This window comes from Malus domestica, chromosome 14 (assembly GCF_042453785.1).
Source record: "Malus domestica chromosome 14, GDT2T_hap1".
Classification (NCBI taxonomy): Eukaryota; Viridiplantae; Streptophyta; class Magnoliopsida; order Rosales; family Rosaceae; genus Malus; species Malus domestica.
The window spans coordinates 30,937,971-30,952,549 of NC_091674.1; the positions used below are offsets into that span (position 1 = coordinate 30,937,971).

General features: G+C 38.6%; 1 protein-coding gene across 1 annotated transcript; it reads right to left on the bottom strand.

The window, feature by feature from the left end:
- Positions 1-815: 815 nt before the first annotated feature.
- On the bottom strand, positions 816-4,942 carry LOC114820973 (dihydropyrimidine dehydrogenase (NADP(+)), chloroplastic-like). Its single transcript, XM_029092419.2, has 7 exons — positions 4,359-4,942; positions 3,046-3,309; positions 2,783-2,953; positions 2,441-2,553; positions 2,171-2,357; positions 1,393-1,502; positions 816-1,285 (listed from the first exon to the last, which is right to left on the bottom strand). The coding sequence occupies exons 1-7, from the start codon at positions 4,629-4,631 to the stop codon at positions 1,129-1,131; spliced, it is 1,275 nt and encodes a 424-aa protein (XP_028948252.1). The 5' UTR covers positions 4,632-4,942; the 3' UTR covers positions 816-1,128.
- Between the last annotated feature and the right edge of the window lie 9,637 nt (positions 4,943-14,579).

A 14,579-nucleotide genomic window follows, 5' to 3' on the forward strand; every position in this document is an offset into this window, starting at 1 on the left:
AGAAATGAAGAGTAGATTTTGGCATGTTATTTTGATATTAATCGAACGGAAAATAAAATATTGACCTATGTTTGAAAATTAAAGGGAATTTTGCACAACTATCACCTGAACTTGAAAGCATGTGCGCAAATACCATCTAAACTTTCAATTTTGTATTTTTACCACCTGAACTGTATCAATTGTTGAAACCTACCACTTATCGTTTTGCTGTTAAAACATATCACTTGTGGGGGCATTTTCATCAATTAACTTTCTAAATTTTCTGAAATCACTTTAAACAAAGGAAACCGATAAACCATCATCCGGAGGGAGGGTCTAGTTGTTGCAGGATACAAAGGGTTTCATGGAGAGAAAGGAAAACAGCTACGTTTGATTTTGGCAAGGATTGTTGAAGAATTAAAGAAAAAATTGATGAAAAAACTAGTTTTACATACCACGAAAAAGATCGGATAGTCATCATTTCCCTACCACACCAATTATTTTACCCCCTCTAAGAAGAGCAGCAACCAGAATTTTGGTTCAAAGGTTGTCCCCTAATCTACTTAGTTAGAGGCCTAACGTTATTCATCAATTGGCTTGCCCTATCTTATTCTAACTAGCCATATGAAGTTAATTGACAAAAATACCCACAAGTATCATGCTTTAACGGCAAAATTGATGAAAAATAAATGTAGATGGTAGATTCCAACAACTAAGAGAATTTTGGTGGTAAAAAACTACAATTGAAAGTTCATGTAGTATTGACGCATATGCTTTTAAATTCAAATGGTACTTGCGCAAAATTCCCAAAATAAAATGATTATCGACCTACGATAGAAAGAAATACAAATTTTTTATTCACTTGAACCGAAAATCCGATAGTTTTAATTACCTGAACCCAAAACAATGACTCAGTAAGCAACCAACCCAAGGAAGATACAGAAAAAAGAAAAAAAAGCATCTTTGACGCCCATCAACGAAAGGGAAAAGGCAGTGACAGAAAGCAGATCTTCAGCTTTGGCAGCAAATACCATGCCTCTTTACTTGTCAGCAAATATATACTACTTTTGACTGAGATGTTCATGCGGTGCAGCTCATTTCTTCAAATATTTAAGAACATCTTTATTTCAATTGGTTTGGTTGTTCAACTCAGTTGGAAACCATGCTCTCGGTCTCTTTCACGAAGCCGTCTCCTGTCCAGTCCTTATCGGATTGCAATCCTTTTCGGATGGCTTTCCTCTGTTTGATTGCCTCCTGTTGTCTTCTTACTAAATCTGTATGTGTTGTAAAGTATTCGAGGGAAGCCCTGCAAATTCATTGAAAGACCGAAAATAATATACGAGTGCAATTCGGTTTTCACCTCGACAGAAAATTTTATTTAGATTTAACATTCGTTCTTAATAAAGTGCATACCCCCTGAAATCTTCAATGGATGAAAAATTGTGCTGTTTCATAAAATCCTTCAGCTCGGAACAAAGTTTCTTCACAACACCATATCCATGCATCATGACCCCAGTGCATACCTGCAAATGAAACTCAATAACTTCATACGGGCTATCTTAAAAAATTAAAGCTCCACTTATGCCAACAAAAGATCAAATTAAATGAAATCATTAAAGAAATTCACACACACACACACACGCACACGCACAAAAAGAGTTCACATTAACAGAGTCCATCAGCTAGATTATATAGAATACCATGAGCAACCCCAAATTTCTTTTGTTTTGAGTCAATATTGAGCCTTCTAGATAACAAACAACTATTGGGAGATTTCAATCAATTTTGTACTTGCTAAGACCTTTCCAGTGACTTCCATCAGTCACGTTGTTTTGCAATCACTAATCATGGCGCGTTACCTAAATAATATGTGCAGCACACTAAATTAAGTTTCCCGAACCGGAAGTAGTCATTAGACACTTCCTAATGTAAATTAGCAATAGAAGGGAAAGTATGAACAGAGCAAATGTTATCTCTGTACCAACAATGATTTTTTGAGAGAAAATTATAGTTTATGTAAATTTCTAAGTCAATTATGAGATATACATTATTCATTGTGAACTCAAATTGAGAGATCCCATGACCACTCTACAGTGCGAGTTGAATGTCCAAAGAGTTGGTCAGTCCACCTAACTATAGAAATCGTAGAATCTTAATATACAGAAACTACAACAGTTAGTTCGCAACCTACCTGAACAGTATTTGCTCCAAGAAGAATAAACTCAGCAGCATCGCCACCAGACTCAACACCCCCAATACCAGAAAGCGAGTAATCCGTATCACCAAACTCTGATTTCATTAACTTTGCAATGTTCATCACTTTCGCCAGTGCAATTGGATGAACCGCTTTAGCCGAATAGCCCCCAGGAGTTGAGTATCTGAGAGAAAATTAAGCATGTTTCCCTGAGATGAATGACAATTCAAACCAAATAATATGAGTTTCTAGTTTCGGCATGCATACCCCTCCACACAAGGCTCGGGCCGTAAGGTAGTTAGATTGATTCCCATTACACTCATGATGGTATTAATAGCTGACACGCCCTCGCATCCTGAGCTCAGAGCGACTCTAGCTGGCTACAAAACAAAACGATAATGGATCTGAGCAAGATCACAATAGAACTAACCGTCCACGAAAGTGATAAACATCTCATAACATGCACATAAAAGGAAATGTAAACAAATAGGAAAAAATATTTAAGAAAAGAAACTACTGTTATTGAGAGCCGTTCATGTTGAATTTCTCAACAAGAATACAAGAGTCAACACATCTTTAGCAATGCAAGAGAAGGAGAAACAAGTTAACCTGTGTGATGTCAGTAATGTTAGGAGTCATCTTTGCCCAAACAGGAACTGTGGCTTTGGCATTGATCCAGCCACAAACTTCTTCCAGAAGTACACAGTCCTGACCAACTGCAGCACCCATCTTGCGCTCTGGCATACCATGAGGACAGGAAAAATTGATTTCAAGAGCATCCTAAGGTAAACAAGTGTGGTGTTAGATGGAAGACGATCCAAGATTAAAGTACAAAACTTATAATAGAAACTTAGTTAAGTACTACATCTTACAACTCCAGTTTGCTCAACACGGTCAATAAGTTCCTCCCAGGCAGCTTTGTTGTATTCCTCCATAATTGAAGCAATCAGAATCCTATCTGGATACTCTTCTTTTAATTGCTTGAATTCTTTCAACATAATATCAAGAGGTCGATCACTTATCAGTTCTATGTTCTCCCACCCAATAATTTGCCCTTTGGCTGAGCCATTTCCATCTACTCGTAGCCGAGCATATCGAGGAGTGACATTTTTTACTTTGTCTGCCTCTAGTGATACCTATCGAAACATAAATTAAGATTGAATTCAAAAATTGAAACGTAGAGAGGAAACCATATGCACGCACTGGCACACACACAGAGTACTAAATACCTTAACAGAATATTATGAGTTATTATCTTGTAAGATTCCTTCTTTGCAAGATACCCAGTCCACTGGTGCAAAGATCAATTTTTTTTTTCATACAGAGGTCGCACTTGGTGCGATGGCAAGTGCCTTCGCCCATGAGCGGTAGGTCTCGGGTTCGAGACTTGGGAGCAGCCTCTCCATAAATGGGGGTAAGGCTAGCCGACATTCACCTCTCCCAGACCCTGCGTAAAGCGGGAGCCTTGTGCACTGGGTACGACAAACAGGCTAAAAAAATTCACAGATTCGTCCAATTTACCATCATCAAGTTTGGTTTTTACTCTTTAAAACTAAGATTACGTAAATGAATTTAACTATGTCGGAGATTGGCATTGGCATTGTAGATGCTGGAAATCAGAAAACCGCAACTAAATAGAATTGTGGCAGAGAAGGACCGGCCAAGAAGCCACCACCCTCCTAATGCGGCAACTACTGCAAACCAACTTGTTGATCTCCAGCAGGGTTTGTCACATATGCATCAAAGACTCCAAATTCAGCTATGGAAATGACCATAGAGTTCGTTAAAAAAGAGTTAGTTGATCAGCAAATGGGCTTTCACTTTCAACAATTTAGCGACAAAAATCACTAAATCTGAAGACTTTTTGGCCGAATACATCTACTAACGGGACAATTGGCATTTCTATATTATCAAATCATTTAAGCTTTTAGCTAAAATAGCACCAACTAGACAAAATCAAAGATATCAAACACATATAATGATCCAAGTTTCATTCTTTACTTCATCATACTACCACCCAATATCTCTGCTCAACATCATTCCAAATTTTCTTTCCCTGGACTTTCTCAGTAACCAAACAGCTGAATTATGCCAATCAAACAGTCCAACCTCACAAATTCACAATCTTTTCATCCAATTCAAACTCGGAATTTAAACGAGAGACAAAGAGAGCAACGAGACTTACAGTTTTGGCAATCACAGCACCCCAGCCTTCATCAAAGGCCCTCTTCATCACCGTATAGTTAGTCCCCGGCGGACCCGACCCGATAACAAACGGGTTGGGCATGTGCAACCCGTTAACAGTAACACTAAGATCAGGCTCCGCCTTGCTCTCGGAGGCAAAGACCCTGAACCCTACTCGGCTTGGCCGAGTTAAACGCACCTCAGGACGAGTTCTCCTGGAAAATTCAGCAACTGGGTTTTTGCCTCCGATCTGAGTAAAGCTGATAGACGCCATGGATCAAGAATTTGGGTCACTCTTCGACAAAGAATCCTCCAGAAAAAAAACTAGAAGGAGCAGAGGAAGAAGAAGATGATGATGAGGATCAAGATTGAATCCGAGTTAAAAATATTCAGTGGGCGGACTCTAACAACAACGTGGAGTTGGAGGAATCGGTTGCGTCTTGTAGCACTTGATTGAATTGAATTGATCGTGGAAAGTTTGAATTTTCTAATTCGAAGAGGAGAGAATGCATGTGGACGGCGACAGACGGGATTGGCAGGAATACTTGTTTCTTTTCGCTGAGGATTTGTGAACTGTGTTCGTTTATTATTATTTGTACAGTTAGATTTTGTTAAGTATTTTTTGTATTTAATTTTAAATAAAAATATTTAAAATATTTTTTTGATCGAACGATGTACGATGAACGGTCAAGATTGACGAATCCCCGAGATCCTTACAAAGAGAATCCGGCAAGGATCCAGAGTGGATATCAAATCTTCTCCGTTAATTTTGTGTGTGCCATTAATAGTTGATTGAGGTGTGTTAAGTTTATAACAATATAAAACAACAAATTAAATAAAACAATAAAAAAACAAAACAACACAGGGTTAAATTTATTACCACGTATAAAACTCATTTTCCAAAACAAATTTAAGCAGTGTGTTGTTAAGAACAAATTGAAGCAATATATGTCACTTGAAAAGTGCTTCATTTTTTTTTACAGAAACAATGCATAGTTTTTATTAAAAATGATACTTTTACCATATATTTTTATCATTTTTCTAATAGAGGTGAGATCCACTATGTGTTGGTGAGACCAACAATTATTATAGAGATGGTACAAATAGATGGTAATTAGAGTAACACTACATTTACCATTATGAAAGAAAGTATAGGTTGGCATTTGGTATTTGACATCTTGTAATTTGATGGTATTGAGTAAGAAAGGTTGTCATATTTGTCAAGAAGCTTCAATCGATTTTTCTTTGCTGCTTCATTCGTTGCACTAGTGTACGTATCATATTTGAAGTTTCAGATTTGTAGTTCAACTGGTTTCGAGTGTTTATTCTAATTATACTTGAAATCTAGTGTTTTTGGTAATGTTTAAATTTTCCATCTTTCAGTATGGCTCGTATGAAATAGATTAGTTGTGCTAATGGACCCAAAGGGAAAGGAGCAATTCTAAGGCTGGTAATTGTTTAGCGAGATAGAGTTAGGGTTACTCCTAGATAAACCTAAGAAAAAAATACCGTGAAAGAAGCCGACGTAAAAGCAGTTTACTGTATCACCCCGATGAGTCGACGTCGGTGTTCACTCAGGATCTAATCTTCTTTTTAACTTTTGATCGATGGCTGAAGAAGATTATATAAGATAAATTTTTTCTGTGTTAGTTTGTGAGTTTCAAAATGACAAAGAAATTTTGGGGTTGAATGGTTGTTTTGAGAAATTACACCAAACTTGGTGTTGGGGCTTAAAAAGACCTCACTATTTTGAAGTTGTTTATTTCACAAAGAAGAATGTAATGTAGCAGAATTGATAAGCAAGAGAAAGAAAGAACACTCAACGTATTACACAAAAAATTTATTCACTCACAAACTAGTACAAGAGGAAGCACTCAAACACTCTTAAAAGTTTTGTTGCTTCTTTTCACTTCTCACTACTTGCTCTCTTGGTTGTTACATCACATAGCTTAGCATCTCACCTATTTATAAGCAAGGTTTGCCAATTTTGGCATTGCTTGAACTTTCTAGCTAATGCTTAACAACCACATAATTTTACAAGATTCTAGATTTTTCTACAAAAAGTCTTAGATATTTATGCATGCATTCCACCAACTTGAACTTTGCTAGAACTCTCTAGCATGTGCATGGATCTTTCTTTGTGCATGGACCGGATCAATTGTTTTGAGCCAAGACAAAATTACAATTCAACACTTGGTTCGTTATGGAAGTTGGTGGTTTATTTCATCATAATGATGACATGCCAGGGGGTAGCTGTTGTATCACCAAGATTGTGCTTATGCCAGGGGGTAGCGATGTCTGCGAAATTAGAGATCCTTATGCAACAATTTTAAGGGCTCAAAACCGTGCTCAATCATCTCACTGCACACCCTCCATAGCCTAAAACTCAATCTCCTCATGAGATGTCAAAATGATTTTCAACCGAACGTCTTCTTATGACCACTCATAATGCATTTAAGGGCTATGTGATGCATGTTTTCCATATAGTTGTCAAGTGCATACATTACAAACTTTGATATTTCCAACCCAACGTCTTCTTATGACCACCCACGATTAAATACACTTTATCAAAAGTGAAATATGATATTAAACTTGGTTGAAGACATAAATGTTACCACTGCATGAGGGCATGGTTTGGGTTAGTGTAGTTAGATCTGCCATATGCTTTGTTTTTTCTGATGCTGGCATTGCTACCAGCCATATGCTTCTTTGGTGTTTTGTGAAGATCCAAATACCACATCTTCTGCAACAGGCTACGCATAGCAGATATACTCTGTTAGTTCATTTTCGGAAAAATTAGTATCCGGTCCCTAGTTTTTACTGTTTATTAACTAAGACCTTATTAGTTATCAAATTTTGATTCAAGTCCCTAGCATTAATGTGATAATGAATTTACATGTTTATTATATAATTTTTTAATATAAAAATTAGTAATTAATTTAGGGTTTAATACTCACACCTCTATTAAACTTCTAATTAATTTTAAATTCAAACATTTCCAAAATAATAAAAAATTAAATTAAATTAAGTTTGTACCTATTAGTTTTTTTATATATATAAAAAGATTCTTAATTTTTAATCTTAAATGTACCCATTCATATAATTTTTCAATTTTTTTAATCTTAAATGTACCCATTCTCAAATATATCAATTTGTTATATGTAAAATGTACCATTTTTTAATATAAAATCCATTCAAATTTTTTAATCCATGTTTAAACTTATATGGATACATTATTTTTCGTTGATTTGAGAATGTATCCATGTTTTGGTACAATAACTTTTTTTGTTAATTTTGGTTAATGTACCCATACATATATGTACACACACACACACACACACACACACACAATATAATAGAGAGTATAATTTATATTTTATTATTTTTAATCCCATAAATTATGGGTTTTATTTAAAATCTCATTAATATAAACAATTACAAATTTCAATTTTTAATTTTTAATTTAAAAAATATGGTAACTTACATTATTACATTAATGTCAGGGACCTCAATCAAAAACTAAAAACTAATAAGGTTTCAATCAAAGAATATTGATAGTTAGGGACCGCATCCAAAGTGTCTCGTTCATTTTCTGTGTCACTTTTGCAGGAGATGCTGACATCATATTATTACTATTATCTTTCGATCAACCAAACTTGAGTTGGCTGGCTGGTTCAATTCTCTGACATAATTTTATTGCCATTAGACTCTTTCCTGTTGAACACCCCCCATTTCTCCCCGATACATGCAATTATATCATCGGGTTAGCAAACAGTTTGCCAACAACAATCAGACTATGCAAAAGTTTGTCATCTGATCTTTCATTGATGCCATATTTGCGTTAGCCGAATGTATAAACTCGACCCTCACTGTCTTCTCCAGGATAATAATTTCTTTGAAGTATTCGCCATTAGATTCATTTCTTGCATGAGAATTGTAATGCTTCTAGTTCTAACTTCTAAGCAAATGACCTAAATATCACGGGAGTGCGTTTCGCACAATCCCATTTGATTTTAGGGAACTTTGATGAAAGTAGCTTATACTAAGTTTATTTTAACAAAAAACCATGATATAATTTTAATTAATGAAAAAGACAAATTTTAATGAAAAACTCTTAAATTTTAATAAAACTTACAAAAGAACTTAAATTTTAATGAAAATGACATAATTTTAATATTAAATTAAAAAAAAAAAAACTGGTGCACGGGATCCGCGCTTCCTTACACATACTGTTTATGAAACTTAACGGTAATACACTATGCATATATGTATATTATTTCTTTTGTCTTAAGTAGGTACGAGTGAAATCTACACATATCACTTATACATATATATATATATATATATTAATTATTATTATATACATGAAAATACACCTTACGAGATTATAGTACCAGATGTGTGTTTGTGTTATCTTTCTTTGTCAAAGGCCTAAACATGGGTGTCATTGTTGTTACAGTTAGCTAATTCATACATAATATAATATGTATGTGTATTTTCATGTACTTTTTCTTATTTAGTTATATTTGGAGGGTGAGGGGAGGGGGTTGGGGGGACGCGCATGGCACACATGTTTATATTTTATGTTTTTTTGTCTTTATTATTAAATAAAGTTATTAGATAGTTTTTTGTTAAAATGCAAAGTTTTAAAGTTATTTTCATTAATTTTTCTTTGATTTTATGCACTTTTTGCTTAATTTGTCCTTTAATTTTCCTGATTTATTCAATTTATAGCTAGAATAAACAAAATGTGTTGATGAATATGTAGTCTAGACGGGCGACATTCAAATTCTTGTGGACTGTTAGTGTGGATGCAAATTTCTTCCTCCTTGATCTTGGACAATTTTGCACCTACAAAACAATTAACACCTTAGGTTAAGGCCAAGAGCCTTACGCGCCCACGATGAATGGGGGTGCTTTGGCCGAAGAACCTCCGATGCCAAAGTTAGAATTTAGAGAGAAAGAGTGTTTAGAGAATTTTGGGATTTTTGTCAAAGTGTTGGAATGAGTTTTTGGTGAAAATAGGAGCCTATTTATAGGGCTAGGCTTGGCCATTTTTTCTAAGGAATGGCTGGCCCTTGAAGGAGTTTTTGTGGTTGAGATTTTGGTTTAATTAGCCAATTTATTGGCTAATTAAACCTTAAAGAATAAATTGGTGGTTACATATTTATTTAGAATAAATTGATAATTAGGTTATGAAAAGGTTATAAAGAATAACTAAATAATTAGCTAAAAAGGGGAGAAAAGGGTAAGGAAAGGTAGGAAATAGGATGGATCCCTTTTTAGATGGGGATGGCCGGCCATTGATGTGGTTTTGGGTGGTTTATTTGATATAATGGGTGATTAAATTGGTGATTAATGGATTAATTAGGAATTAATCCATTAATTAGCCAATTAATCTCTATTTATATGAAATAATTTGTAGGTTATGAAGTAATTATCTAAGATGAGGATGGATGAGATAACTATGAATTTGTTACCTTCCTTTGGGCACTTTTGACTTGGTTTAGGGATGACTGCCCGCTGCTCGCACGTAGGAATCCCAATATGCCTCAAGGGTATTTTTGTCCTCTTTTACCCAAGAATCCACGTGTTGCCTTGTGATTATTTTTGGCTCCACAAATGCCCCTACACTTGTTGGGCTGCTCGCAGAAAAGGGCAACAGGTGTAGAGATTTTCTCGTTTTAATAGGAAATTAAATCCTTCTAGGAAAGGGAAATAAATTTTTCTTAAAGCCTATTTAAGTCCACCTTAAGTGGGTTATTAAATCAACTTTGGAGAGCGGTTTATTCTACTTTACAAGAGAGAGAGAAAGCTTAGATGATATTTGTTCCCCTCCTCTAGCAATCTTCTACATCTTGCCCGTGCAAAAGACTGTCTTTCGTTGATTTCTTCGTCTTCTCCGTGCCGCACCGATGTAAGAAAATTTTAATTTTTCTTGTCTTCTTTTTGGATAGTGTTGTTGCAGGGCAGCCGTCGGGGTGGTGCAACACATCGGTTGGGAAGGGTCAGGAGTCGGCTCGGCATGGGCCGAGAAGGTGTTGTGGCAAAGACCACTGCCTGGGTTGTTTGGCTTGGCTCTAAGGGCAGCTTGAATGGCTAGGGATGTGAATTGAGGCGTTGGGGTGCAGTGCTAGGGTAGTCGCATGGCTCATATCCTTTAGGCCTTTGGACCTGACGCGGGCCAAGCTGGCGATTGAGAGAAATGAGAAGGTCGCGGGCTTCATAAGTTGCTGGAATGTTGGGCATGCAGACCTTCTACCCGCTAGAATGCTGGGTTGAGCTTCTTTGCTGAGTACCGCGAATGACGTTAGCTGTTTAGTCATCTTTATCGGCAGAAAAGTAGGCTGCTCCCGAGAAATGAGGTAAAGAAGATTAAGGATGACGCATTGGCTTGTCTGAACGCTGTTGTGTAACCTATTATGAATGAAGGTGGAAAAAAGAAATCTTCCCGCCTACTCAAAAGATGCCGGTTGGGAAAAACTGAAGACTTCATTTGCTGCTTGTGACGCATGCTGTCGAGAGGTCTGTGATTGACATGACTTCTTCCAATAGGAAGAGAAATGAGGCTGTTAGATCTGAGCATGTGGCACTGGCCATGTCGAGAATGGCTTGTACGATTGCTGATAGAATTGCTCAATGTAAAGGTCCATTCATGCCCTCAGTGCCGAAGTATGTACCAAGACGTCCGTTGAGAGCCAAATCTGGTTCATATTTAGAGAAGCTTGCTATTATAAAGAGCAATGAGATGGACTATATTGCTAAGGTGGCACTAAGGCCTACTTCCTCTGCTACCAAGACTGATTCGCCTGCTAGAAAGGAAGATACTGCTTTCATGGGCAGCTGTGAGAAATCCACTAAGCATGCTTCTAGGGAGGCTGATGAGATTTATGTGCCCTTGAAACCAGATCTGCTTGAAGACATGGACCCTTGTGCCAAGTTTGTTGATGGCGTTAGAAAGGTTTGCTTGCCCAAGTTCCTTTGCGAAGCATACAACATAATATAGAATGACTGATCTGCTTGCTATGATGCAGATATAGCAAGGCTGCCAATGAGGTGGCGAAGACTATGGCAGCTGAAGCTTATTCCTCGACTGAGGAGATTAAGAGGTTGGATTCTGAGCTCGTTGATTTGAAGAGTTCTAATATCTCTGCCCCTACTCAGATTCAAGATTTTGAGTGCGTCGTTTCTTAGCTTCATTCAGTTGCCTATGCAAAGGATGAAGAGTGTATTGCTGCTTATAATCAAGTGATCCACTTCAAGAGAATCGGCGATAGGCTTGAACCCCAAGTGTTGGAACTTCAATGTGTACTGAAGATCAATGAAAGTCTGAAGAATAAAGTGGATGAGCTACAACGCATCCATATTGGTCTGCTCGAGGAGAATGAGCAACTGAAGGTTGAGAATGATGGGCTCAAGGTTTCGAGACATTCTCTATTTCTCCGGAATACTTGTTCACCTTTACTTTTGAGGCCTTCATTGTTAAAGTAGTCGGAGATGTTGGTGTCCAGGCTGGTGCAGCCGGGGGTGAAGCGCTGAATGGTGCTGCTAATGAGAATGTCGCGGCTGCTGAAGATGTGGTGACCGAGTGGTCATGGAGTGTCCAAGCTGCTGAATAAGAGTCTTCTAGGTAGTCTTTAGGATTTTCTTTGTTTCCCTTGTTGCTTTTTGCTTTGCTTGAACTCATTCGATCTTTTCTAGCTGTTTATCAACTTTGCTAGAAAATTTAATAAACTTGCTTCCTTCACTTTTCTTCATCTTCGCTTCTTTTGTTCATGCCCTAACCTTTGGACTTTATAGACTAGTGGCAGACGTGCTACTTTTTTATAAGCAGACAAGCCGCGTAGCTTATGCAGCTGTAGGTGTTGGTGTAGAACTTTGCAAAGTTGTTAGCCATAAGGTCGGCAGCCGGACGCCTTACTTACAGAAGCAAATAAGTCCGCGTGACCACTAGGCTGTTAACCTTGGCTTTCTCCACTTCCGTAGGTTGCGTAACAAGTATCACAACACTTTAGGACTTGGTGTGAGTCGTTCCGCTCTTGGCAGAGGTAAAGCTTATCGACTACGTAGCATGTCGGTAGTGGATAAAACTTCGTATATGCACGATAACTTGTTTAACCTTTCACAAGAATGTGCGGTTGTATAAGTTTAGCGTGGTTTACTGCTCGAAGGGCAAGCCATAGGCAGTCTTCCGGAAACCATAGGCTACCTTAGTGCACTTGGTAGCAGCTTTAGGGTTCCAGGGCAGCCGTCCATTGGATGTACTGTGTACTGTGCCCCCTCCGTCTCTAGGGCCCGATTCCCCACGAATTAGGCCAAAAGACCCAAAATCCTTCAATTAGCTAAGCCTTGAAAAAGACTATTATGGCTAATTCTAGGAATCCCGGCGCAAGCCATCGTGCATCTAGTTATACTAGGGTAGCTAGACTCATCCATGTCTAGATATTCGGAGTGTAAAGTTTATCCTCTCGTCTTGGAGAGCTGACCCATATGGGTGTCGGGGAATTGGTTTACCCTCTCGCACAGGAGAGCATGGTTGGTCCCTCGGGGGGCGCAATTCCTGCGATGGGTCTCTAAGAAGGGCACAGTCTTCTTTTGAAGTGCCGGAGTGATCAGTTGTTGTAAGCATGCAACCGAGCCAAGTTATGATACTTCTGAATTCCTCATTGAAAAACGAGTGAAACGAACGAGAACTTAGCTGTAAGGTAGGAACTGCAAAACAACTGGATAGTCCTCGACTTGTGAGGTGGTGCTCGTCGAGCTTCTTGAGTCTTCGGGCTTTGATGTAGTGGGAGGTCACACATGGTACTTCTTCAGATTGTAGGCGCTCCATTACTTTTTGATCTTTTTATCGTTTCATGGTGGCGAGGGTGTAATTACTCTTGCTGCCTACTCTGCTGATCTTGTACGGACCTTCCTAGATGAGATCCATCTTTTTGGAGCTTTATTTGTAGGCAATGATGAAGGCTTTTCTTAGGACTAGATCTTTGGGCTGGAACTGCGGATCTTGGCCCTTTTGTTGTAGCTGGAAATGAACTGCTGCTGGTAAGCTGCGATGCGCGTGATAGACTGCTCGCACTTCTCCTCTGCCAGATTTAAGCCTGTGGCCATCTCCTTTTGGTTGCTCGTCTTTTGGTGGTGCGATATGCCCATTGACATCTAGGGAGTTCGTCTGGCCATTTTCTTTTCTTACTGGTGGGGGATTTCTTGTGGCAGTCGAGGATCATCTTGGTGGATACTTTGGCCCACCTATTGCCTTGAGAATATCTTGGCATAGACATGTGCTGCTTGATGCCATATTTTTGGAAGAACTTCGCCAAATATTTGCCCACGAACTACGGGTCATTGTTTGTGACGATGGATTAAGGGATGCCAAATCGATAAATGATGTTCCTCCATATGAAGCGCTCTATGTCCGTCTGAATCATGGTCATCATAGGCTCTGCTTCTACCTATTTGGTAAAGTAGTCGGTTGCCATGATCATCATGTCTTTGCTCCTAGTAGTCTGGCTGGTGATTAGCTGGGAATCAGAATGAATTGAAAGCTTTTTCACCACCAAGTCTTTTGTCATTCGAAGACCTACTAGTGGGGCTTCGTACTCTGCTTCGTTGTTAGATGCTTTGAAACCTATAATGATCGCCTGCTCGAGCATCGAACCGCCTGGGGTGACAAGGACCATGTCTACTCCTGAACCTTTGTAGTTGGATGCGTTGTAAACATGCAAATGCCAGAAGTCTTTATCGGGTGGAGCAGGCGCGGTTGAAATGTGCTCAGCTACCTTCGGGACATCATTAGGCCACTCTGTTACGTTGTCAAGGCTAGGCGTGAAGGCGCGGTAGAGAGCCGTGGAGTTGGGGCCATGTTACATATGGCAGAAGATGCTCAACTGCCGGTATTGGGCCACTCTAGACTGAATAATAGAGCAAGGGTTGGCTAGGGCCGTGTGACGCACAACAGGAGGTAGTGCTAACTGCCGGTACATGTTGCTCTTATGTAGAATCTTCTGGGACGACGAGGACAAAACTTGCTTCTGAGTGTTCCTTCCAATGTTCGTCTGCCATTGGCGTGTCTTTTGGGCTAAGTTGTTGCGTTCGTTAGAAAACTTTACATCCGTCAAGGTCTACGCCTTTATTGTCGCGCGTCTAGATTCGGCGGAATAGTGCGTCATGATGATGACTGTGTGTGTTTGAAGGTAAAACTTGAGCTTTCAGGTTACAACAA

Bases quoted from the DNA above. Each gene is read 5' to 3' on its own strand.
- LOC114820973 (XM_029092419.2), bottom strand. From the start codon at position 4,631: ATGGCGTCTATCAGCTTTACTCAGATCGGAGGCAAAAACCCAGTTGCT. The intron at 2,554-2,782 runs GTTAACTTGTTT...TTTGTTTTGTAG, and splicing joins ACATTACTGACATCACACAG to CCAGCTAGAGTCGCTCTGAG. The intron at 1,286-1,392 runs GTATGCACTTTA...ATGAATTTGCAG, and splicing joins TCCATTGAAGATTTCAGGGG to GGCTTCCCTCGAATACTTTA.